At 46.1% G+C, this 27712-nt stretch overlaps 1 protein-coding gene across 1 annotated transcript in view; it reads right to left on the reverse strand.

The window, feature by feature from the left end:
* Positions 1 to 27712, reverse strand: part of SLC2A9 (solute carrier family 2 (facilitated glucose transporter), member 9) — a 176432-nt gene that overhangs the window by 93473 nt on the left and 55247 nt on the right. Inside the window, exon 2 of the mRNA XM_015421182.1 lies at positions 1119 to 1204. Within this exon, the coding sequence (XP_015276668.1) occupies positions 1119 to 1196 (78 nt within the window). The 5' untranslated portion in view covers positions 1197 to 1204. The remainder of the gene's footprint in view (positions 1 to 1118; positions 1205 to 27712) is intronic.

Raw genomic sequence — 27712 nt, forward strand, 5'->3', positions numbered from 1 at the left:
CCTGCTGAAGTCTGAGAATCCAGAGGCTGAGGTGAATAAGGTGTGTCAGAAAGAATTATACAGCATGATATATACATTAGCCTGGTTTGCATGATTCATACAAATTGCAGAATCCCACTTTTCTAATCCCAGAATTTGGCACAGAATGTTATTTTAGCAGAGAGTTTGTACAGTCCTCAAAGGATGCACTTCTAACTATTACCCCTATACTAATGTGTGGGTGCAACAGGGAAAGATAGTATCCTGAATTTTTAAACCTGGCTGTCACTACGAAAGGGTATTGCAGAAGCGCAATTTTGTTTCTTGTTTTGACAAAGTTTTAGATCTCCAGTCTGTGCTTAAAACTTTTTGTGCCAACTGCTTTGATTCATTTTCTGGTTTACTGGGAGTTAATGTCAATCACAAGATAATTGCTTATGTTAATACCATATAATTAGAATTTGCATTACACTGCCCTCTAAAATTGTGTCCCCAGGGGGATTGGCAGACCCACCCCCAAACAGCACAGATGCAAAGTGGGGTGGGGGTCTGCAGAGGGAGGAGGTACTGGCAGAAATAGCCCCCTTTTCCTGCTGGCAGGAATACCATCCACCCCTGGGAAACAGGATCCAAAATACTGAGACCCACGAGGCCAGAGGCAAACTTTTTGAAGTAGGGCCCACTTCTAAGTTTACTGTATCATCTGGGATCTGCTTGCAAAGTAACTCCATACTATTTTACAAGATTGCAAGTTTGCTGCCTAACACCAGAAAGAAGTTTGGAAGTTCTGTTCATTTCCACTTCTTTTTTTTTTTTAAAGATCTACACTCTCTTTTTCTGTTTGCTGAAATATCCAAGGCAGCTTACAAACATATAAATACCAAAACCTCAAACCATAAAGTGCTAAGAACACTTTCAAAGCCAATTTACAATACATAAATAAAACAATGAAAGCAATAAAATAGATGTACACACCCTAGAAACCGTAGCCTCATACACCCAAACCCGCTGCAAAACATTCCAGGGTGGTGAGTTTCCATAGATTGATCATTAGCAAACAGAGCATCCCTGGGCTCCCAAAGAGAAAGTTGTGTTTGCACATTTAATGATTTTTACACTGGAGGGGGGTAATCACTTACCACTTTTGTTTTCACTACAGGACTGTCTTGAACCTCAGTCTTGCTTTTCTCTTTAGTCTCTGTGCAGTTATTCTCCATGTTGCTATCTGTTGGGGACACAGAAAGGTGTTTGCAATGAATCCTCTAATAAGTAACTAGCTGGCAAAACTTCTATTTCTGTAAGAACGCTGATGGAAGAAAGGAAAATCTCATGTGCGTCCACAACAAAAATTCTGTGTAATATCTTTCAGAACCCTGCAGCTTTGGCCTCTCATTTTAGAACCCAAAGGGCAACATTTCCCAGGGCTTATGGATGACATTGTGTAGGCAAAGAAAGCCATATGAACCAGCCTGATGTTAAACCACTGGACTGCCCAGCCCAGCCAACTAAAATGGTCAGAAGTTCTTTCCAGAGATGCTGGAAACTGAGCCTGCAGCCACAGACATATGCAGAGAGCCTGACCTTCTGCCAGGGGTCGTTTCGTAGAAAAAGAGCTAGGGGGACTCATTAGCATAACTCATTAGCATATGCCACACCCCCTGACATCACCGGAAGTGTGTCATAAGGCCACACCCCCTGACATCACCGGATGTGTATCATAAGGCCACACACCCCGCCCCCAACAGTCCCGGCTGCCACCGCCTGCCTTGCAGCTCCACTGCCGAGCCCTATGAGGGGCCCGGCGGTGGACCTGCAAGGCCGGCAGGAGTACAAGGAAGCCCCGCCAAGGCCCTCCCTGGCCCCAGGCAGGCAGGGGTGGGGAGAGGCAGGGAGGAAGCAACTTACCCTCCCTCTTCTCCTGCCTCCTCCTGGCTGAATGAGGGCCGGAAGTGGGGCGGCCAGAAGCAGGGGGTGCCCCACCCCCCGTACCTCACCCGGGGGAACTGCGATCCCCCCCGAAATGACCTCTGCCTTCTGCGTGTGCCGCTTACTCAGAATCGTGTGTGTGGTCGGGAAGGAAACTGGAGGCCTGGCCCGGGGGGCACAGACTGGGAATGGCTTGGAAGGCAGGGGAGCAAAAAGGAAGGGAGCTGCAATGCAACACCTCGGAAAGAAGGGCTGATTATTTCAGAGCAGGTTGAAAACCAGGAGCTGGAGAAGGAAGGAGAGGAAGAGGAAGAAGAGATTGGATTTATACCCCGCCCTTCGCTACTGGAGGGAGTCTCAGAGCGGCTTACAAACTCCTTCCCCTCCCCACAACAGACACCCTGTGAGGCTTTGGGAAAAGTGCAGAAAAGGGCAACTAGAAGGATAAAAAGATGGGAACACTTTCCCTATGAGGAAAGGTTAAAGCACTTGGGGCTCTTTAGCTTGGAGAAACGACGGCCGAGGGGTGACATGACCGAGGTTTATAAGATTATGCATGGGATAGAGCAGGTCGAGAAAGAGGTACTTTTCTCCCTTTCTCACAATACAAGAACTCGTGGGCACTCCATGAAATTGCTGAGCAGTCGGGTTAGAACAGATAAAAGGAAGTCTTTCTTCACCCAAAGAGTGATGAACACATGGAATTCACTGCCACAGTGGCGGCTACAAGCATGGACAGCTTCAAAAGGGAATTAGATAAGCAGAAGAAGAGGGACCCATATACTCCCGGAGGGGGGAGTATTCACCACAGCTCCCGTCCTGTGGAAGTAGGAGGACCTCAGGGCTGAGGAAGCGGCCACAGGTAAGCTTCCCCCCACCCCGGCCCCGAAGGCGAGGCCCATGCAGCTCCCAGCCGCTGGGCCCACCAAACCTCCTCCCCCGGCCCCCCGCAAGCGATAGCGAGGCCCTTGCGGCTCTAAGCCACTGGTCCGCCATGCTTCCCTCCCTTCCCCCAATGGTGAGGGCCACACGGCTCCCAGCCGCCCAGCCCATCAAACGTTCTCCCCCACCCCACCCCAGCAGCAACAGCGAGGCCAGCGTGGCTCCCAGCCGCCGGGCCCGCCAAACTTCCCTCTCCTCCCCTGACAGTGAGGGTCGTGCCGGGCCTGCCAAACCACCTCCCCCGCCCCCCCCAGCAGCAACCGCGAGGCTCACACGTCTCCCAGCTGCCGGGTACGCCAAGCCCCCCCCCCGGCAACAGCTGCGAGGCACCATTCTCAGTGCGTTCCCTGCGCAGGGCACACTTTTTTACTTTAGGGGGGATTTCAGATTTTTCTGCACATCTGGGGATTGCCCCAAATGTGCAGGAAAATCTCCCTGCTCACCAAGTACCCTCGATGTGCGGCTTTAGATATCCACACGGAGGGGGCAACTTGGCTATTAGATATATAGATATGGAGCAGAGATCCATTGGTGGTTATTAGCCACAAGGTATAGATAGGGACTCTCAGTCTGGGGCAAGAGATGCTCTGTATTCTTGGTGCTTGGGGGGGGCAACAGTGGGAGGGCTCCTAGTGTCCTGGCCCCACTGCTGGACCTCCTGATGGCACCTGGTATTTTTGGCCACTGTGTGACAGAGTGTTGGACTGGATGGGCTATTGGCCTGACCCAACATTGGGTTGTCCTATGTTCTTATGTAGGTGGGGCTGAGAGAGCTCTGACAGAAACGGCTCTTTTTCAAGAATAGCTGTGCCAGAACTATGGCTTGCCCAAGGTCATCCAACAGCTGCAAGTGAAGGAGTGGGGAATCAAACCCGGTTCTCCCAGATTAGAGTCTGCGCACTTAACCACTACACCAAACTGGTCAACGAAAGAAAAAGGGACCAGACTGGACAGGGACTGGAAGAGGAGGGGAAAGCCCACGCCAGCACTGCAGCTAATTTTGGCAGGAGATTTCCTTGGTCTAGGTGGTTTTCATACAATCACTGCTTTGGTTCTCCTTTTTAAAAACATGTCCAATGACCCCCATAAAACATGCCCTGTGATCCTATAAACGTTTTATTTTTAAAAAATTTAAATTGTCTTTCCAGTGTTATTAAGGGTCGAGATGGTACATAGTGAGAAAAAAATCCCAGTTATGAAAAATGGTATGCAAAATACCACAGTACCGAAAGCAGCTGCCAAAAGCCGGCAGTTAACTCTCAAATGAAATGCTCAGCCGCACAGTTTTGCCCTAGTTTTGTATCTGAAAGTATGACCTTGGAGAGATGAAGGAGACAAAAGATACACAGACTATTCTGACCCATTTTTACAATATCCTTCATGCCAGATATTGTTCTAACCCTCCTCCGTTACATGGCCTTTAAATAAAAAAAAGAGTCTCCACAAGACACCCCAGGCAACGTTCCAGCAAAAATAAGCCCCTGATTACAATGAAAGAGTGGTGTGCATCCTTATATCGCCCCTGTGGAACTGAATGGTTCTTTCTTTGGCTGGCTCCTTCTCCTTTGCACCGTTCCTTCCCCCACCTCCCTCCAGCCTTAACCACCATCCTCACAGAGAGGCCCTGGGCAGTAGTGCACCTTCCTCACTAGGTGGAGCTGACATCTTTCCAGGTGAGACTTTGTAGGAACGATGAACCTGCCACTTCCTCATAACTTCTGTGGTCTCGTTGCCAAGTTTCATGCTTTTCTTGTTGAAAGGAACGTTATCACGGGAGGGAGAGCGCAAGCTAGTTGGCACATTATGTGTGGGGTAGCCGAATGGTCCATTTCAACCCCAGTGTATGTAAGCCCATTGGCCAAGATCATCAGGAACTATGGCTTGGATTCTCACCAGTATGTTTCTGACACTTGACACTATTAGGACACTTACGGGTGTGGTCAAGTAGCTGAGGACACACAAACTGAAGCTTAACCCAGACAAGATGTAGGTCATGCTGGCTGGAGTAAAGAGTGTTTGGCTGGTGCTGATCTACCCGAGTAAGATGGGGCTAACCTTCCTGACAAGATCGAGTTCAGCTCTTGGAGGTGTCCCTGAACCTGGCCTTGTTAATAGACAAGGAGGCCGGTGCTGCTTCTAGGAGCACTTTCTTTCCATTCTATCTAGCTCATAAACTGGCTCCTTATTTATTTCCTGCTGACCGTGGCTACATTGATTCATGCTACCATAACCTTCAGAAGGGACTGCTGCAACATGGGTGGGCCAAGCTATCTGGATCTAGACAGATCTCGGAAGCTAAGCAGGGTTTGGCCCTGGTTTGTACTTGGGTGGGAGACCGCCAAGCTATTCCAGAGGCGAGCAATGGCAAACCACCTTTGCCTCTTGCGCTGAAAACCGTATGGGGCTGCCATCGATCAGCTGCAACTTGAAGGCCCTTCCCACCACCCACAGACTTCATGCGCAAGATGCCTTGGAAGCTCCAGTTGGCAAAAATACGGCAGCAGGTCTTTCTTCTGGTGTCAGCCACTTGGAAGACCAAACTCTAGTGTTGTGTCAACTATACTGGCCCTTTCCAAACGTCGGTAAGTTCTTTCAAAGGCCTTCCTACTTATTAAAACACATCTCCCAGTACACTCCATAGCAGCAGTCTCCTCCTTAAGGTGCCCTCCCTTCGGACTGTCTGTATGCCTACGGTGAGGTTACAGGCCCCATGCTGGGCCCAACTTTTTAGAATGGCCTGCCAGAGTAAGAGAGGAGGGGGCATTCCCTGGCTGACTTTTGGAGGGCATGTAACGCAATCAGATTCCAGAGAACATTTGGGGGAGGGAAAATTGTTCTGCCAGAAAGGATTATGAGGATCAGGGGTCATTTATTAGAAAAAGAGGTGCAGGAGCTCATTAGCATAACTTATTTGCATATGCCACACCCCCTGACATCACCGGAAGTGTGTCAGAAGGCAACACCCACCACTCAGGCTCCACTGGACTGTTTTGGATTGCTAGCTATTGGGGGGGGGTGCAGATCTATCCTCACAGAGGAGGGAGATCTTGTACCTGAATAAAACTTGGTCTTAAAGGTGCCACTGGACTGTTTTGGACCGGGGGGCTGGGGGGAGCTCTGCAGCTTACCTGACTGCTTCTTGCTCTGACTGAGGGCTGCTGGGAGCAGGGGGCGGGGCTTGTTGCATGTGCCCACCCCCTGGGCTCCTTACTGCCGGGGCTCCGCTCCTGTGTGCTCCTGCAGGAAATGACCCCTGATGGGGATGATTATCTGTGGAGGTGGCCCTGTGCTCACCTGCTTGAGGGGATGCAGGATGTACAATTTCAGCCTCTTGCTGCCTAGAAGTTCTTGGGGGTGAGAGAGGAGGGTTTTTTGGGCAGCATCCTTCTCCTCTCCTTCCCCAGATGTAGGGAGTTTCTCTTCATCCATCAGAGGCCACAGATCAACAGTAAAGATGAGTGTGTGTGTCTGACTTTGTGGCTTCCGACCTTGGAGGAGCAGCAGCCCCACCTCGTGCTCCTTGGCTCCCAACTGCGGGAGCTTACACTGCTCCTCACAACCCTTGCCAGTCTCTCCTTCTACCTTCTGGTAACCTCAACAGAGTCTCACAGGAGTGTCCCCTCCCCTTCCAGGCTGGGGAGATCCTCCAGTGAAGCCTCCACCAGTGTTGCCCTGCCTGGCTCCATCAGGCCACCCCAGTGCCTCAGAGTCACATTCCCACTGGCCAGCTGGGGGGCAGAGGCATGGCTGGAAGCCCCGCCTGCCCCAGGCTTGTGCCATGGTGATGCAGCTCCATTGGCCAGCCGGGCAGGGACAATTACCTTCTGGACCCAACCAACCACCCCAACGTAGCACAAAACCCACAAATCAAGGCTCGAGCCATGGGGCATACAGTTCTTGGCCACTTCAAGGCCTTACCAACGGAAAGCTTGGATCAGCTGCCCACCAAAAGCAACTGAACCAAACCAACTGTGGCGAAGTTGCTGCAGTTATGAGCAATTATTACATCGCTACTATGGATTGCAGAGGGAACTCTCCCACTGAAATTACAGGTTTTACTGATTTCTTCAAATGAAAAACAAATAGAACTTGGACCGACTTAGCTTCCTACATAGTGGGGATCATGGTACCATGATGAGTGTGCCCTGGAACATCGTCTGGTCTGAAATTTTAGAGCACCCGCGGGCCTGAGATTCTGCTGGACGCTACCCCTACCGTTGGATGGGATTTGGATTACTGCCATTTCTGTTGGGTTAATTGCAACTGCTGTTGTTTTAATTGGTATGGTATTTATTAACTGTTTTAACTTGGTTGTTTATGCCATTTTAATGTTGTTAGCCGCCTTGAGCCAGATATCTGGAAAGGCGGGATATAAATACAAACAATAAATAAATCAATAAATCATGGCTTCGTTTCTTAAAATAGTCAACACGGTTCTGCTCAGTTGAAGGTACCGAAGAAACACAGCCCCAGGGATTATGTTTCTTCTCAGTGGTACCTAATCCAGTTTTCAGGTGCTGCGTTTGAATGGTTGGTTAATGTTTAATTTCCAGAATAACATAAACAGTCCATAAAAATCTTGAGGTTATGTTTTAAAATATCTAATAAAGTAGGCTCCATCATTTCTCTGATGAGCACGCTGGTGGAGAGCATGGTTTATGAAGTAAGTTTTTTCTACTGGGTCAGACCACAACAGCCAAACTAGACTTTTGGGTTTTCAGTGCTTTAGATCTAGGTTCCTTGGACTCAACTTGGGTTCCCTGCAGCCACACGGAAGATGTCGGGAATGGCTTTTTAAAATGAAATGAGAGCCCAGATGAGCATTCCATCAAGTTAAAACCAACTCCTTGAGAGCACCGTCCGCAGGGTGTCCCAGGCAAAGGATGAGCAGAGGTGGGTTTGCCCTTGCCTTCCTCCGCATAGCAACCCCAGTCTTCCTGGGTGGTCTCCCTTCCTAGTACTGGCCATGGATCACCCTGCTTTGCTCTCAGGCTCTGAGGAACCCGGGCTAAGCTGGAATGTTCAGTCTGCTGGAGGAGGAGGAGGAGGAGGAGGAGGAGTACCCCGCCCTTCGCTTGGGGTCTCAGAGCGGCTTACAAACTCCTTTCCCTTCCCCTCCCCACAACAGACACCCCTGTGAGGTAGGTGCCCGCCCTTCGCTTGGGGTCTCAGAGCGGCTTACAAACTCCTTTCCTTCCCCCCCCCACAACAGACACCCCTGTGAGGTAGGTGGGGCTGAGAGAGCTCTTGACAGAAACTGCTCTTTTTTCAAGAACAGCTCTTATCAGAACTACGGCTTGCCCAAGACCATCTATCCAGGTGCAAGTGGAGGAGTGGGGGAATCAAACCCAGTTCTCCCAGATTAGAGTCTGTGCGCACTTAACCACTACACCAAACTGGAAAACTCTACACCAAAATGGAAAACTCTGTCTCAGCTTTCCCCCTTCTTGATGCTGAAGAAAAGTATTTGAGTCAGCAGCCATAAAACTAAAAGACGTCTCCTCCTTAGGAGGAAAGCAATGGCGAACCTAAACAGCATGATAAAAAGTAGAGACATCACCCTGCCAACAAAAGTCCGCATGGTCAAAGCAACGGTATTCCCAGTAGTCATGTATGGCTGCGAGAGTTGGACTATAAGTCAAGCCGAGCGCCGAAGAATAGATTCTTTTGAACTATGGTGCTGGAGAAGACTCTTGAGAGTCCCTTGGACTGCAGTGCTGGGAAAGATTGAAGGTCAAAGAAGACGGGGACAGCAAAGGATGTGTCATAGACAGTGTTAGACAGTGTCATAGATGCAACGAACATGAAATTGAGCAAACTTCAGAGGACGGCAGAAGACAGGAAGGCCTGGCGTGATCTGGTCCATGGGGTCGCGAAGAGTCGGACTCGACTGTATGACTGAACAACAACAGCCAACATCAAAGTTGATTTCAGTGCAATAGCATATTGAAAACTCTCCCAATGAACTCTGTGAAACTCAAATGCTTATCTGTGGCTTTCTTTTTTCTTATGTATTATTTTGACTCTGCTTTTTTCTGACAATTGTCAAATTGTAGTCTCACAGTCAATACTTGAGAGAGATTGCAAATGTTTTATACACAACCCAACTTTGCATGCAGATTGAAGCCCCGTTAAGTCCCATTGATTGCAAAAGGAAAATTAAGTGAATGAGGACAGAGACTGAACAGTTTCTAGAGCAGTGTGAACTGTTTGCACACATAGAGAGACGCTGTCCAGACTGAAGGCAGGCTGTCCACAGGACAACCCTGACATTTGTCTTCACCTTGCAAGCAAGCAGTTGGTTCTCTCCAAGTGCAACCATTAAGATTTACAAGGACTGAACTTGGGCTACTATTGCATTTGTTCATGTCACCCATTTGCTGCTATGAATATTGTCCAGATAACTTTGAATTCAAACAAGGGAAGCAATACATATTAATTTATGCATCATAAAAACAAAACCTCGATTTTTGTTTTGATTAATAATCTTACAACATCAAAACAATAATCATAAATATACAACTGTATAAGGTAAACACACAACTTTGGAAAATCAGATGCTTTAAAAGCCAATAAAGGCAGTGCAGTCCATTCCAATTATAGGACAAATTTTAACAACCAACAGGCACCTGAGTTAGACAAAATTGCTCTTAATGGAAATAAGTTTGCTCCTTTTATACAGAAGGAAATGTGGTTTTGGCAGCAGCAGGGGCTGTAATGTTAACCCCTGAAGGCTCACAGTGGTGACAACACCCTTGAGCCACACAGCTACTTCCCATTTAATAGGCTCGTTTCCTACCAATGTACTAAAGATTAATAAAATCCATAATATACAGTGTTAAATTTGATCATCCCGAAAAGGGATAATCACAAGACGAGATATGATATTATCAATAAACTTAAAGAGTTAAAAAAAGAGTTTAGGAGAAGAAAGAGAAGCCGCATTTACATATTATTGACATTTCTAATCAAGACCCATCAGTAGTTTGCCCAGAACTGAAAACACATGAATCCCAACCCTGCTGGATACTCACATTTCTCAAAAGATCCCTTTGCAGTTTGCAACGTCTTGAAATCAAGTCACAAGTCTAAAGAGCACTGATATAAGCCACCAAAAGAAGGAAAAGCTGGGGTGTTTTTTAAAAAATGACTAATCAATCATTAAACCCACCTATCCACACATGCAACTTTTCACTTTTATAACCTTTCCAGAGTGGTGAATCATTAACCTCACTTTTATCTCCGGTAAGATCAGCCAATTTGGGGTGGAGATGGGTTAAATCAGCTTCTTCAAAATATGAGGAAACAAAATACAGGAACAATGTTTCTACCGTCCGTCCCATAAGTGTTGCAACGATGCTGTTCAAGACCTCAGCTGTTTGTTTTGGCCCCGGTCTTCTCTCTATGTGTACCTTTGTCATAAAGCCTTCCTGCGTTCAATAAAGTAGGCGCAAATTGGGCTACATAAGACAAGATACTCATCTCAGGGGTTAGACCGGAACAGTCCCTCCACCCATTTTCCCTTCCTGCTGGCTGCTGGCCTCATCCACCATGACTGCCAGCCTCTGCCACCAAGCCGGACCAGAGCGGCTCCCAGGCTGCGCACTCGCCACTGATTGGCTCCCCTGTCCCACCCCCAACTGCCTGAGGTAAGCGCGCCCTCTGCGCTTGTGCTTGTACTTTAAATCACGCCATCACGCCATGGTTGGGTTTTTTTTAATTTTCAGAGTTTTCTGCAAACCTGGGGAGTGCCCAGCATCCACATGGCCCTGATCCATGGGTTCAGCTACCCGCAAACTGGGGCCATCGGTGGCTAATAGTATATAGATAAAGCCTATGCAGCTTGCAGTAGCACTGAGGTTTTGGGGGGTTTTTTAAAGAAGAAAATGAAACAAAGTTTTTTTTTTAAAAAAAAGGCATATCCTCTTCAGAGCAGATTAGCAAATGCTTGGTCTTGTGCTCTGTTAAAAATACAACTGCAGGTTTGAAAGGGCTGTCCATAGCAAAAGAGGCTTGTTCACAATGAGACCTGCAATGCCAGGCTTCAGCTGCACACGATATGGAGCTCTCCCTGACTTCTTAAAAACATACAAACAAACAACACCCCAACCATACAAGGGGCAATTAGGGATGCCACAAACTCCCTGGCGAACATGTGCAGCAGGCGAACATGGATCTGACGGCTGTGATCACTCATAAGCCAATCTTCGGCTCTGCTCGTTTCACCACCAGCCAACTTGAACATCTGCTGAACAGCTTTGCAGCTGTGAAATAAATGCGTTTTTTCAGTTGCATGTCCTTTTGCCTTTCAGGCGCACTTACAGCTGCATGATACATGAGATCAGTCCCCCCTAGGGTTGCCACTCCAGCCCCTTCCCTGGCCACCAGTGGAGGATGGGGGGGTAGTGTTGCCAGATGCAGGCTGGGAAACTCCTGGAGATTTGGGGGTTGGCGCCTGGGGAGGACGGGGGGACCCCAGTGGGGCCATAGAGTCCACCCTCCAATGCAGCCATTTTCTCCAGGAAAACGGATCTCTGCAGTCTGGGGATGAGCCGTAACTCCCAGGGATCTGCAGATCCTACCTGGAGGTTGGCATCCTTAATTCCCCTCCAGGATCATGGATCGTTGGGTCAGGTCAAGCAGTGAATAGCACAGGGGAGACACTATAAGGTTCTTTATAATCACTGGCTGACAGGTTAGTTTGCTCGCTCTTTATTTAAATGATTGACTGCTGAGGGCACACAGCATTGACAGGTCTGGTGAGTGTGTGTGGGGGGGGGGCAAGGACTCCTATCAGGAACGTGGGATATGCTGCAACCACTGAACAGACTGTCCACTCACAGACAGTCCAACAAAAGCATCCGCTCAGAATGGGAGCAGAAGGGCACCTCCACATCTGATCGCCCACAGCTGCAGTCAGAAGCAGCTGAAGGGCAGGTGGGAAGGGTGTTCTTCACCCTTTCTCTGCCAACTCTTTTCTCCACCACCGCACCCCAGTGTACAGCCAGTGTGGTTATAGTCATTAGGGGCCAGGCTGAAACACCAAAGAACCATGATTCAGTAGCTGTGTTGGTCTGAAGCACCACAGCAAAGTGTTCATGCACACAAAAGCGTCTACCTAGAATAAAACTTTGTTGGTCTTAAAGGTGCCCCTGGACTCAAACTTTGTTCCAAAGAACCAAGTTCAAGTCCCAGTTTGGCCATGAAACTCTTTAGGCAATCTCGGACCAGTCCTTCCCCTTCAGTTTAAACTTCCTCACAGTGAGGATAAACTGGAAGAAGTGAGAATGAATTGAGGAAGAGTGGGATTTTTTAAAAATGTAGTAATATCAAAATTTCCCTGCTTGCTTCAGGCTGTTTGTTTTTCCCTTGCAGAGCTCCATAAGTAAGGATAAAATGGGACGGAGGAATATGTCTGCCATGCCTTAGAGAGATATAGATAGACTAGAGAATATACTCACATTTCTCAGTGGCAACTTTGCCCTTTGTGACCACCCTTCCCAAACTCTTTGGAGAAGAATTTAGGAAAGAAAACCCAGGATAAATTTATAACTCAGTTCTGTATTTTTGTTGTCTTGGTTTTTAACATAAACTCAAAACTAATCTTTCAGCAATACACAGCCCCTACAAAATAACATAAAATTTGAAAGGCAAACACTTTTAAGTATCAGGATCAGAAATGTCGTGCTGATCTTGCACATATCTTTCATGGGTCGTATGTATTAGACTCACAGGGTAGGAATTATTTTTCAAATAACAGGTGTTAAAAATATTTTCCCCTTGTATTTATGGGAGGATGACTTTCAAGAGGCTGGGAAAATACTGGGGTCAAATCAGAAAGCAAACACCAACCCCATCGACTGTAGAGAAATAGATGAAGGCCTTTGAGACGGACACACTGGCTGTTTCAGGGCTGTCAGAGGGATGGTTCAGTTCAACAAAATAAGGAAAAACCAGCTAATTTTGTTATAAATTGGAATTACTATTGTAATTATTAAGGACTGTAATTGTAATTATTAAACATCTATACTGTAATGTCCTTGCACATATCTTTCATGGGTTGGTTCTCCGCACATCAATATGTATTAGACTCACAGGGTAGGAATTATTTTTCAAATAACAGGTGTTAAAAATATTTTCCCCTTGTATTTATGGGAGGATGACTTTCAAGAGGCTGGGAAAATACTGGGGTCAAATCAGAAAGCAAACACCAACCCCATCGACTGTAGAGAAATAGATGAAGGCCTTTGAGATGGACACACTGGCTGTTTCAGGGCTGTCAGAGGGATGGTTCAGTTCAACAAAATAAGGAAAAACCAGCTAATTTTGTTATAAATTGGAATTACTATTGTAATTATTAAGGACTGTAATTGTAATTATTAAACATCTATACTGTAATGTATAACTTGTGAATATGGATATGTTACTTTCCTCAGGACTGCACCTAATTTTTAAAAAGTGTTTTACCCTGTAATGACTGTGACAGACACGGGTTTCGGAGATGTCTCTTACAGATAAATAAACCCCTTAGACAACTAGGATGCGCTCCCATTTTGGATGTCATGTAACAATAAATAGCCCCCCCCCATGCAGATGAAACATTTAAAGTGATACAGAATTCCTTTTTTTCTTTTTAACATCGCACTGTTTCCAGTCATACTGGAATTTGCTGTTTCTGTAAGAGAGGAGGGGGTTATTTTTGTTAGACAGCATTTTTTTTTTTTAGAAAAATAAATTTCTCCTAAGTAAAGTTATCTATGATGCAACAGAACAAAATTCTAGGCTAGCAGCACCTTAAAAACCAATTTGCCTCATAGGTTTTGTTCTGTTACTACAGATAAACACCTAATGACTCCCCACCTGAAACTATCTGTATGAAACAATGGATGAGGCATAATGGGACTGGGGAAAATTCCCTCTTTGTTTTAGAACAGGATTTGTTTGTTCTACTTGATTGATTGTGAATGTTTACTTTATTTACTACAGTTTGGTGTAGTGGTTAAGAGTGGTGGACTCTAATCTGGAGAAGCAGGTTTGATTCCCCATTCCTCGCCATGCAGCTATTGGGTGACCTTGGGTCAGTTGCAAGTTCTCTCAGAGCTGTTCTCTCAAGGGCAGTTCTCTCAGAGCTCTTTCAGCCCCTTGTGGGGAGGGGAAGGGAAAGGAGTTTGTAAGCCACTCTGAGACTCTGAGTGAAGGTCGAGGTATAAATCCAACTCCTCCTCTTCATCTTCTTCTTCTTCCCCCCACCTTTCTCCCCAGTGTGGATCCAAAGTGGCTTACATCATTCTCCTCTCCTCCATTTTATCCTCACAACAACCCTGTGAGGTAGGTTAGTCTGGGAGCATGTGACTGGCCCAAGGTCTCCCAGCAAGCTTCCACGGCATGAGTGTGTCAGACTCTTGGACAAAGTTACTCTCAGTGACACTTTCTGGCAGTGATTTGTTTATTGTGAAATAAAGATGTTCCAAGCTAGACTGGTACTGTGTCAGAGCTGAGGTTCTGGCACCAAAATCTAAAGTTATAGACAGTTCATATAAGGCCCCTCCTTTGGTCCCATCCAATCACACTCTCCAACCATCTCGCCTAGCTTTTCTGCGCTCGACACCCCCACCTGTAAATCTACTGTTATGTTTATCTCTGACAGCAAAGCAAGCACAGACATTCTCCAAGGTCATCCCTGAGAATGGAGACTGCTTTAGAAGAGTTACATCGCCACTACAACAGAGCCATTGTCACACTCTCACACTCAAACGCACCCCCTCAGGAATTTCCCTTCTTTTGCAGAAGACATGGCAAACGAAAGTCCGAGTTTGACAGAGTGAGGATGCAAACCTGGGTTTTCCAGATCCTAGTCTGACACTGCAACCACTACACTATGCTGACTCTCTGTTTTTATACTGTACAGTTCTTAGAAAAATGACACAAAAGTGTATGTATGTGCATATTTATACCTACTTATCTCTCCCTAAAATGAACTAATGAACATGTAAGTTACCCGTGTCATTGTGTAATTTTATGTCCTGTCAATCATTATTCTTAGTCTATATTTTATTACAGAGTCAGAATCAAAGTACCCTTTACTTTTTTTAAAAAATAAAGAGAGAGAGAGAAAACTTTATTACCTAATGTGAAATAAAGTCAGAATGTGCGTGTTCGATTATTCATCACTAGCTCACCATCGTGATAGGCCTGGTCTGTGCACTTTGGAGTGTTAAGGCTTCTGTCACAGGGACTCGTCGGTGGGAAGGAGTCCAGTCCATAAAAATACATTCAGCTCTTTCACAGGATCCTTGTCAGTGGAGCCCTGGTAATCCCTGTGTCAGAGGAAAATCCTAGAAGCATCTGCTCATTCAAATGACGAGCTGGCCTTTGAAGATGAGATTTAAGTGTTATATTATACTAGGAAAAAGCCCCGTTGTGGAAATAAATACAACGGCCTCTAGAAAGAGGCTCTGGGCGGGTGCCCCGGCCTTGGACACTCAGTGTCAATTTGCTGTGGTGACCTCAGTAGGGTATAATGACACTGAGTCCACCATTTTCTCCAGAGGAACTGATCTCTGCTACCTAAAGAACAGTTGTAATTTTGAGTGATCTCCAGCCCTCACCTGGAGACTGGCAACAATGGTTCCCCAGAAGGGAATAGTTGGTTTGGAGGGTGGAGTCTATGGCTTTGTACCTGTCCCACACCTCCTGAAACCTCACCCTCTCCAGGCTCCATCCCTCACATCTCCAGGAATTTCCCACCTGGAGTTGGCAACCCTATCTCCTTCCCAGCCAATCATCAACCTACCTTTATTCCCCCCTCACTCTTCAGCTTTCCACCACCCCCACACCTGCAGCCTCTCCCGTGCTCCTAAGCCCTGACTTCTACATCACATTGGCTGTCATGGGGGCCACCTCAGCAGCATATAAGGATACAGAGCCCACCATTTTCTCCAGGGGAACAGATCTCTGCCATCTGGAAAGCAGTTGTAATTCTGAGTGATCTCCAGCCCTCACCTGCAGATCGGACACATTTTACCTCAGAACAGCAAACTGTTTAGAATGTTAGAGGCAAAAAAGCCAATTAAGTTGCATATGCAAACGACCTCTGTGTTCCGAGGCAAAGGCCAATGAGGCTGCATATGCAAATAACCTCTGTGTTCTGACTGGCTATGGGGGGGAGAGGAAGAGCAAACTGTTTAGAATGTTGGAGGTGAGACTCAAGCAATGCAGCCAGTGGATAGGGACAGATTCTGAGTGACACACCAGGGCGCCAACCATTTCCTGAGCGTGTGGAATGTTCTAGAGAAGTGCCACCACCATTCGGCTTTTATGTATAAGGGAGATTGCAACTCTGAACTCCTGGACTCAGACTAAGCGCTATCTGTGCCAGATGCTGGCGATGCTTTTTTCAGATCTCTTATCTAAGGTGCAACTGATAGCTGTGCTTCCATTCCTACGGTTGGTTTCTATCATGAGTCTTTTTGATAAGGGGAGTTCATTTAGTGCGAGACACCATTCAAACCTGTGCCAGGGCCGCATGTCATTCCTGCATCTTCTGGGCCATGTCAAGCTGTATGCAGCCTTTCTAGAACTCAGATTTCAAATCAAGTGAGCAGAAGGACTCTGTGGGAGCTGTTCAGGTACAGAAGAGAAGTTGGACCATTCTTAATAAACTCTTCCCTTTGACTCCAGTGATGGTGGCAGCATCCCTGACACAAATAGGCAACCATGAGAGAACGGTGGATTACTCTGTCCACTAGAGGGCTGTAGACATCAAATCGGAAGTGGATTAGATTAGTAATCTACAATTAATTGTGAATTGAGGCCTATTTTTAATCCCAAAGTGCAACAGGCAAACTACTTCTAATATTTTAACTGAGCACTTTTCTTTGTTGTTGTGTTTTTGTTTTTTAAGTGACAGCATGGTGTTAAAAAAAAAAAAGGTGCTGGAATTTTCAAGAGGGAAATGAAGTTGTCAATCTGTATAGCCAGAGAGCCAGTTTGGTGTCGTGGTTAAGTGCGCGGACTCTAATCTGGGAGAACCGGGTTTGATTCCCCACTCCTCCACTTGCACCTGATGGGTGACCTCGGGCAAGCCATAGTTCTGTCAGGGCTCTTCTTGAAAAAGAGCAGTTTCTGTCAAGAGCTCTCTCAGCCCCACCCACCTCACCAGGTGTCTGTTGGGGGGAGGGGAAGGGAAAGGAGTTTGTAAGCCGCTCTGAGACACCTTTGGGTAGTGAAGGGCAGGGTATAAATCCAATCTCTTCTTCTCTTCTTCTATATTGAAAACTCATGAACTTCTAAACATTTAAAAAAGAATTTTGTCAAAGAGGTTCCAGAACTCCATTACGGCACATCCCTCCATTAAAAAAGCCCTGCTGGTACTTATAGATCAGGTTGCACTGATTTCAACCCATTCTCTTCTCAGGACTTGGGAGAGCCCCCCCCCCCAGTTCGGAGAGTGCAAGAGGGAGGGAGGGAGAGGGCTTGTCTTATCCTCGACCTCTGTTTGGGCACGTTATGTATGTCCAGCATAGCCTTTTTGGGGTAGACAGAGGGAGCACCTGCTGTTTTCACCAGTGGAAAAGCTGCTTGGATCCAGCCTAACATTTGCCATTTTGATTTTGGCCAGACTAGGAAAATGTCTTCATAAAAATTTAACTCAAAATGTCTGTGTGAAAAATTCACAGACAAAAATGAGCCGGTCAGAGAGGATATTTCATTATTATTATTATTATTTTACATTTTCTGTCACAGTTTAATTCCAAGAAGCTCAGGGAAGTGGCTGTGTGCTTCCACCGTGTTATGGACACAACACCCCTGGGAGGCAGATAACACTGACAAATAGCAATGCCTCCCCCACCCCCCGTCACCAAGTGATGTTCACGGGTGACCAGGGACTAGAGTCAGATGAGCTTGCCCCATTCAGAGGGTAGAGATGCTGCTAGCCTCCAGGTGGGACCTGGGTTACCCTGGAATTACAGCTCATCCTCAGACTACAGAGATCAGTTCCCCTGGAGAAAATGGATGCTTTAGAAGGTGGACTCAGTGGCATTCTACCCCACTGAGGCCCCTGTCCTCCTCAGGCTCCACCCCAAATCTTCCTCAGGCTCCACCCAGCCCCCCCCCAGCAGCTGATGGGGGATGGTAGAGCTGGCAACTCTATCCGATCAAGATGACTGGGACACCCACTCATTTGTCCTTGGTCTTTGCCTAGAGCACTACTCACAAGAGGGCAGAAACTATTATTCCCGCCCCCTTGCATTTTATCTTCCTAACAGCCATCTGCATGGCCAGACTCTATGATCTTCACAGTAAAATAAGGATTAGATCCTGGTTGTGTCCCAAGTCTCCCAATCACTGGTTCTTGCAGACATAGAAGGGTGTAACTCTGCATATATCAGCACTGCTAGTGTAGTGCTCCTTGGGTACTTCAGACAGAGCATACCACTAGTTACAACAGCACATCATCCAGTACATTAAGCTCCTGACTAAATAATTTGATTTAAGCATCCCAATAGAATAGTTGCGTTTTGGAGCATTCCTTACAGTTCGGGAACTTAACAACTGCTTCTTAAATCACACTGTGGATATTTATCAGCACATTTCCAAAGTCTCATTTTCCTAGTCCATGTGCACAATTCCCTAAATCTAAAGGGGACAATCAGCTTCCTCCCCATGTCCTTCCCTTCATCTCCTTCATCTTCCAGTCGCCACAAAGAAATCCCCTCTTGCTCCACTGGGTACTCCTCAACTCTTCCCTCCTCAACTCATCCACTCACCATTACTGGCCCTCCTCCCTTTCCCCAGGATTGTTTGTATTGCATTATTTTATAATTGTAAATGTTGTTTTTAATTGTTCAAATTTTTAATGTTTGTATGTGTACCACCTTGAGGACCCTGATTGGGTGGGAAAGTGGCATAAAAAGGTTTTAGATAAAATAAAGACGCTGCTCAAAGTTTGCTTATACGCAAAGGACCATGAATTTGGGGGAAGTGGTCAAGAAATACTTAGAAATAAAAAGGTAAAGGTTCCCTTGCTCGAAAGCCAGTCGAATCCGACTCTAGGGTTGCAGTGCTCATCTCCATTTCCAAGCCAAAGAGCCAGCGCTGTCCGAAGATGTTTCCGTGGTCATGTGGTCGGCATGACTAAACACCAAGGCGCACGGAACGCTGTTACCTTCCCATCTAAGTGGTACCTATTTATCTACTTGCAATTTCTTGCTTTCGAACTGCTAGTTTGGCAGGAGCTGGAACTAGAGACGGGAGCTCACTCCGTCATGCGGCACACTCGGGTCTCAAACTGCTGAACTACCGACCTTCCACAGCCTGCAGTTCAGCGTCTTAACCACTTGAGCCACCGCAGCTCCCACTTAGAAATACTGGTCAAGAAATAGAACAGTGGTATTGGTAATGCTATAATGTTATAATGATTTACCTAGACCTATCAATTCAGTCACTTAGAAATACTGGTCAAGAAATAGAACAGTGGTATTGGTAATGCTATAATGTTATAATGATTTACCTAGACCAATCAATTCAGTCACGTTTATATTGACTTTAATATTTGTAAAAAAGTGCCTGATGTTTACTTTTCTTTCCCCCTCAATACCCCTCCTTCTATTTCTGTACCCCAGATAAAATTAAAATATATATATTTTTTAAAAAGAAATAGAAGACAGTTTGCATCCAGTGGCACCTTTAAGACCAACAAAGTTTAATTCTGGGTATAAGCTTTTGCGTGCATGCCAAGATATCTGAAGAAGTGTGCACACACACAAAATCTTATACCCAGAATAAAACTTTGTTGGTCTTAAAGGTGCCACCGGACTCAAACTTTGTTCTATTACTTCAGACCAACACAGCTACCCATCTGAATCTATGTTCAAGAAATACTTTACCACAGAGGTTAAAATTAGCATAGAACTACTGAGACATTTTTGCATAGTAAGTAAAGCTTCTTCCAAGGTGTGTACAGGAAGCTTCAGAGATTGCATTCATATGCAGATTTGACATTGTTTTGTCTAGCTATGGTAGAGACCAGGAGTGATCATTAGAGAGAGGAAATTGTCCCTTGCGGTGTACTAGTCAATCTGATTTACCAGCAGGTGCACATGGCCCATATCCACCTCTGATGGGGGGGGTTGTTCACTCTTCTTATTTGCATACGTAATGACAGACACCTGTCTATGAGATTGCTTGACCATCTTGTTTTTCTATTACAGCTTTCCTCTCCCTGCCTGCACTTCTTCTGTTGCATATACCTAGCTATCAAGAGAATGTCGTGCTTCATACATCCGATGAAGAGGGCTCCAGCTCACCAACACTTTGTGAACTTCAAGGCAAATGTTGTATGGTAATAGCTGCTTATGTTGTGTTAGTAATTATGACAAGAAGCCACAGTTTTGTCACCCCTTAACAGGGTGCGTATTCAAGATGGAGACAGAAGGCCAAACATTCTAGTCTCAAGAAACGGAAGGTCCAGTTTTCTTGGTCTCAGATAGATATAATCTATCCTATCTGGGAGAGAAGCATCAGCCGCTATTTCTCACAAAGAGCCAATGAGGAGGCAAAACTCTTTCGGCCTTTCAACAAGCTGAATGGGGCAGACCCACACTTTCCCCAGCAAAACAATAACTTAGCCATGTATGACTCATATATTCATCATCCAAGCATACCTAAGTTTGAACTGTAAATTCCAAGAAATGGAACAAAGTACTTCACTGTTGTCTACAAAAAAACCAAACCCAAACTCAGCCTTTCCTCTCCTGCACACCTTTCTGTTTCCTTACTTTGGTTAAGGGTATAGAAGGAAGCTGGACTTAAGTGTCTGTGCTGAGTGCTGCCCCCCCAGTCCGTGATGGTATAATGGTATAATCTCATGAACCTTGAGCATGATCTGTTTCATTTACACAATTGCTATTTTATTTCAAATATTTGACTGTTTGTCCTAAGGCAGGCAAAAGGAGGGACCGTTTCACACAGTGGGCATTTATAGCAATAATATAAAGCAAATACCACAACTTTCAGGAAATTACAAACAGCAAGTGTGTGGGTCACAGGGCCGTGCTAATAACTCTGTTTACATTTTACTTTCTATCACTTAGATATCATTAACATCCCAGATAAACAAAGTTCTTAGTTTCCGCATGACATCAAAGTATGTCCCAAGCAAGTTTTTTTTAATGAAATAAAATTGAATGGATTTGTAGAGTTAAATTTATAATATTCCCAAATGCCAAATGCAAGCCCAAAGCAGATCAGACCTGAATGACATGCGGGTTAAAATCCCAAATCAGCCATGAACTAATGGTGTGAACTCTTGGGCCAGGCTTATAACTAGCTCATTTAGCATGCTATTGGCCTTGCCTGACATAAATGGGTCAAAGCACCCAAGCTAAATTCCTCTGAGTGACCATCATACTCAACTGTATCTCTATAGTAAAGGTAAAGGTTCCCTTGCTCGAAAGGCAGTTGAGTCCGATTCTAGGGTTGCGGTGCTCATCTCCCTTTCAAAGCCGAAGAGCCAGCGCTGTCCGAAGACATCTCCGTGGTCATGTGGCCAGCATGACTAAACACCAAGGCGCATGGAACGCTGTTACCTTCCCACCAGTGGTACCTATTTATGTTGGCAGGAGCTGGAACTAGAGACAGGAGCTCACTCCGTCATGCGGCACACTCGGGTCTCGAACTGCTGAACTACTGACCTTCCACAGCCTGCAGTTCAGTGTCCTATATCTCTATAATGTTATGTAAATATTGGTGTCAACTTAGTATTACCAAACATTACTGCTGCCTGATAGAATTTGAGATATATGTTCTCCTAGATAGGTTACTACGTTTGCCACAAGGGTTCCGAAGGGACCCTAGAAAATATGCTGCTATTTTAAGAGTTTTATACTCACAAAGAGAAATTATTGCACCTGATGCCTGTATGTACATCACGATCCTTGAGAAAGACTGCATCAGATAGGGGTAAATTACCAGAGTCCCCTGGGACTAGTGATTGTGAAACTGACAAGGTGCCATTTGAATGTTTGAATATAGTGTAAGCCTGCACTTTGATGTATTGCTTTGGTGAAACCTATGTTTGGTAATACTTGATACCAGTATTTATATAACAGTATAGATTTTTTAAAAAAAAGATAAAAAAGAAAAAGGACAAAATAGATCTACCTTAAGCATACATCTATTATACACAGTGTCTCATACTTTTCCATATCTGTGACCCTCAGTTTTTGTATTATATCTCTACAATAGCTGTAGCTCATGTTACAGGAAAAAAGGGAAATAATACACAGCTATTGAGCTGCAGTCATTCATTCTAAGGTCACTATGGCATAAACTGGTAATGCCACTATTTGTATCTTAAATGGATTTTAAACTATAAAATTAGCCATACTTGGGGAGAGAGGGAGAAATTGCCTCCATCTTTCATAATATTAGAACTCAGAGCCAGTTTGGTGTAGTGGTTAGGTGTATGAACTCTGATCTGGGAGAACTGGGTTTGATTCCCCACCCCTGCCCATACAGCTGCTGGTGTGATCTTGGGTCAGTCATAAGTTCTCTTAGAGCTGTTCTCTCAAGTGCAGTTCTCTCAAGAGCGCTCTCTCAGCCCCACCTACCTCACAGGGTGTCTGTTGTGGGGAGGGGAAGGGAAAGGAGTTTGTAAGCCGCTCTGAGATTCCCTTGGGTAGTGAAGGGCGTGGTATAAATCCAACCTCTTCTTCTCTCTCTTCTACACTAATAGGCAGTATATTCGAGGCAGACAGTAGGAGGGACTATTCACACAATGGGAAGTTGGCTTGTGGCTAAGCAGTAGGATGTCGACAGATTTTCTAGGAAGAATGGCATCAAGGAACTACATTCCCAAAGAAATGTAAAGTAACAGCTGTAACGTCTCTTGCATTTCACAAAACTGTGGGGCCCAAATCAGTTACTTATTACACCTCTCTCATAATTATGGTTGCTGGTTTCATTATTACCACCTCTGAAGTAACACAGAAGCTTTGAAACTGAAGCCATTTCTATTTAAAATCTCTACCTACTTCCTGGATTCCTAACCTCGAGTGGCTTTCTCCCCCATACCTGCAACTAAGCCATGAGGGGAAGGTGGGAGATGGTTTTATTCTCTTGACTCTTCTTTTCAGCACAAAACCAAATGCCAGAGAATCCTGTTCTCTCTCTCTTGGCACACTAAGGTTACGGACATAAAGAGAGAAAAAGAGCTGGGAAAATGACAAGGCTGTCACGGGCTGGGGTGCCAGTCAAAGGGAGTCCAGAACAGGCCAAGGTCAGGAGAAGACAGTTCAAAGTCAAAAAAGCCAAGCTGGGGTCAGGAGCCAGAAACACAGAGCCAAGTCCAAATCACTAATCAGAAATGTAGTCCAAAGCCAAGCCGGGGTCAGGAGCCAGGAACACAGAGCCAAGTTCAAAGCCAGGGGATCCGGAGGTCTAGATGCAAAAGCCAAGCTGGAGTGGATGCAAGGAGTATGAGGCTAACTTGTTGCTTCCACGAAGAGTACTGCCCAGAGTGTGGAGTTAAATGCTGTTACCAATTAGCCAGATCAGCCAGGCTCCTGTTAGAACTCTGGGCTAGCCGAGTATCTCCCTTGTAGCCTGGCATCTCTTTGCCTGCTTGCTAAGTTTTGCCGCAGTTGCTCCCTTAAATGAGTCAGATGTGGGGGTGAGTCTGTAGGACTCACAGCTTGCAGCTCTTCCTTCTCATCTGGGCCAGGTGTGAAGACTGCTGTTGCAGGCACTTGCCAGCTACCCTCCTCTGCTGCTTCAGAGGGGCCAGCTGTGGTTTCTGCAGGCTCTGTCAGCTCATCCTCATCCATGCCCATGACACAAGGCAACCATTTTTTTGTCCAGGAGAAATAATGATTTGGCTGAAACATTTGGCTCAACAAGACTGAAAACATGCTAGCTCAGTTCTGCAGGGTGACAGCAATGGCCTCCACCATACTTGGCCATGGCCTCCCCCACTCCCCGGAAGAAAGGGAGTGATATATACTGAATGCTATCAATGACCCAGCTGAGCTCTGAGAAGGAGCAGGAGATCTTGGAGTCGTAGTAGATAACTCAATGAAAATGTCAAGACAGTGTGTGACTGCAATAAAAAAAGGCCAACGCTATGCTGGGGATTATTAGGAAGGGAATTGAAAACAAATCAGCCAGTATCCTAATGCCCCTATATAAATCAATGGTATGTCCTCATTTGGAGTACTGTGTACAGGTCTGGTCACCACACCTCAATAAGGGTATTATAGCACTGGAAAAAGTGCAGAAAAGGGCAACTAGAATGATAAAAAGGTTGGAACACTTTACCTATGAAGAAAGGTTAAGGCACTTGGGGCTCTTTAGCTTGGAGAAACGACGACTGAGGGGTGACATGATCGAGGTTTATAAGATTATGCATGTGAAAGAGCAGGTAAAGAAAGAGGTACTTTTCTCCCTTTCTCACAATACAAGAACTCGTGGGCACTCCATGAAATTGCTGAGCGGTCGGGTTAGAACGGATAAAAGGAAGTACTTCTTCACCCAAAGAGTGATTAACACTTGGAATTCACTGCCACAGGAAGTGGTGGCGGCTACAAGCATGGATGGCTTCAAAAGGGAATTAGATAAGCATATGGAGCAGAGGTCCATCAGTGGCTATTAGCCACAAGGTATAGATAGGGACTCTGGGGCAAGTGATGCTCTGTCTTCTTGGTGCTTCGGGGGGGTCAACAGTGGGAGGGCTTCTAGTGTCCTGGCCCCACTGGTGGACCTCCTGATGGCCCCTGGACTAGATGGGCCATTGGCCTGAACCAACGTTGGCTTCTCTTATGTTCTTAATGATTTGACTGTATTTTAAGGGTTTTATTCTGTAAATTTGACTATTTGATGTATCCTATTTTATTATGTTTTAATTAAGATGCACACCACCCCGAGCCCTCCAGGGGAGGGCAGTTCATAAATCAAATGAATGAATGAAAATATACCTGCAGAAACCCTTGTAGCCCTCTTGGGAGTGCCCCCTTCCCCCAAAAGGGCACCTACCTGCAGCAGAACAAAGGTTGCTTACATCCCAACCTACGCTGGGTCACACCAGGTGGTGGCTGGAGAGCTCCTCGGATTACAGCTGACCTCCGGGCAACAGAGATCAGTTCCCCCTGGGGGGAAGCGGCTGCTCTGGGAGGTGGTCCCCGTGGCACTGCACCCTGCTGAGGTCCCCACCCTCCCCTCCCCTCCCCTCTTCAGACTCCACCCCCCAAAGCCTCCTGGTATTTCCCACCCAGAGCTGGCAACCCTCTTACACCAGGAACACTTTCTTTTCCACTTAGGGGTTTTCCCCCCTTCTTCTTCAAAGAAAGAAACCGCGGTCTCTCTAGACTGTCATATTGCAAACAAAATGACAAACGAGGAGGTGCCGGGGCCAGTGCATTGTTCAGTCCTCACAATAACTTACAGTCGATAGGAAATGATATGATTATTTCAAACTCTGGTGAAGTGTCATGCCTGAACACAGGCTCTGCGGACCTGGGTGCTGGCTGTTTTTTACACCAGGCTTCTGTCAGGGAGCCCTGTCATGGATCTGGAATGTGGAGGGGGTTTTCTCCTCCTCGTTCGCAGCTCTTCCCTGTCCAGCTACTGTGCGCTATCTCAGGCTTGACCGTGTAGTCTCCAGCTGCATTTACTCGGCTGGGAACGTAACAGCTTTTTTGCTATGCTTGCTTGCTTTGCCAACGTGCACGAATTATAATAATTGGCTTCTGCTCATTGGGGGGGGGTTGATTTCACTATAAGTCAGAGGCCCTTATACTGAAGGCTATTCCTGACACAAGCTGTACACGTGTTCTTTAGTACTGGATCCATCAATAAACACTCATCTTCTTATGAAGCCCTGTGTGGTGTGGCCTGACTAAGGACCCTGACAACTTCCCAAGTGGGTGCCTTGTTGGTCAGTGGCCAAAGACCTGATTCCCTGTCTGCAAGGGTTTGGACCTGAGTCTGTTAACGGTGGTTCGTGTCAACTGTTGTTTGTGGTCTGAATGCAGAAATCCCAGTTCGCTCAGTAGCACCACGTCCGGTGTAACAGGCCGGATTAACCCCCCGGCCAGAGTAACCCCGGGGTTACTCTGGCCTAGCCTAGAATAACCCCGGAGGGGTTATTCTGGCCTAGGCTAGAGTAACCCCAGGTTAATCTGGCCGGCTGTAACAGGCTAGATTCACCCCCCCGGCCAGAGTAACCCCGGGGTTACTCTGGCCTAGGCTAGAATAACCCCCCCCATTCACCCCCCGGCCAGAGTAAACCCGGGGTTACTCTGGCCTAGGCTAGAATAACCCCCCCCAGGCCAGATTAACCCCCCAGGCCTGCTTTCTGGGGCTGCTGTATTTTCCTACTAAGAGAGATACTTCCCCAATAACAATTGAACACTCAAACAATCTCTTAGTAAGCTTGTCAATGACAAAGGCAACAACTGGGATCAATTTATCCCTGGTGTTCTGTTTGCGTATCACAAATCTGTGCATGCCTCAACCAAGTGTACTCCATTTGAGGTCATGTATGGACGGAAGGCAAAGCTTCCTATGGACCTCAAGCCCTCAGAGGCTGACATTGTGGGCTCCATGCCCCTTTCAGATGAAGCTAACCCTGATGTACTGGATACACTGACAACCATTAATAAAAAGCTCCGTTCAACCGTCAGCACCAACATCCACTCTGCCCAGGAATACCAGGAGCGTGGCTTTGATCGTCGACACAACAGCAAGAAAGAAATCAGTGTTGGCTCCATAGTTTACATCAAGAATCAGCGCTGTGTTCGTCGCATGGGTTCAAAGATGGAACCACGCTGGATTGGACCCTACTCAGTTGTGGAATCCTTGACCAAGGGACGCGTAAAACTTAGGAACAGTAAGACTGACAAGATGCTGAACAACACCTACCACACCAGCAACCTTAAGCTTTTCCAGAAAGAAGAGGCTTCTCCACCACCCAAGTCCCATGATGATTATCCTAGTGACTCTGCAAATGACAGCCTGAAGCAGAAGACACTCAAAAGACCACGTGAGGGACCAGACAATGATGACATCAACATCTCACAGAGATGCCAGCAGATGAAGACTTTCAACCCACTACCAAGTTCTGTAAGAAAGTATCTTAGCACCACTCTTGGCCTTTCATTAGTAAAGGTTGTGTACTGTGGACGCACAAGGGAGCTTGGGCATCCACGGCGTACGTATAAAACCAAAGGTGATGGGAACTGCTACTTCTGGGACATCAGCTACATCCTGACAGGATCAGAGGACAACCACTCCCTTCTTAGAAATAAAGTCATCCACCACATGAACACTGACTTGACAGAGAAACTACAGGACTACTTGAACCGGAATGTGAGTGAATATGTGAGCACTTCTGGCATCTCTCATGATGGAGTCTGGGCAACTGATGCAGAGATCATGGCCACAGCGAATCTGCTGAGTTGCGACATCCTCATCCACACAAAAGCTGGTCACTCCATGGAATGGTTGACCTATCCCGCAAGCTTCAATCTGCAGTCAACAACAGAGCATGCACTTTATCTTGGAAACAAGCATGATCATTTTGATGTTGTCATTAGTGTTTAGCTTTGAATAATTATATCTCTGTGGGTACTTGGTAGCCATCAAAGTAGAAGTTTCAGGATGTTATGACTTATATTACATTATGGACAGCTAAGTTAAGTGAACATCAAGTCTAATGTTTTTACTGTTGGTTTTTTTCCTGGTTGAAGTAATAAAATTCTATGTGTGCAGAGTTCTAAGACTGAAGTCAATCAGCTTTCTCATGTGACTTACCTGTCTGTCTCTGCTCTACCATTTCTTTCTTTCTTTCTTTCTTTCTTTCTTTCTT

This window comes from Gekko japonicus, unplaced genomic scaffold (assembly GCF_001447785.1).
Source record: "Gekko japonicus isolate JY-2015 unplaced genomic scaffold, Gekko_japonicus_V1.1 scaffold91, whole genome shotgun sequence".
NCBI classification, from domain to species: Eukaryota; Metazoa; Chordata; class Lepidosauria; order Squamata; family Gekkonidae; genus Gekko; species Gekko japonicus.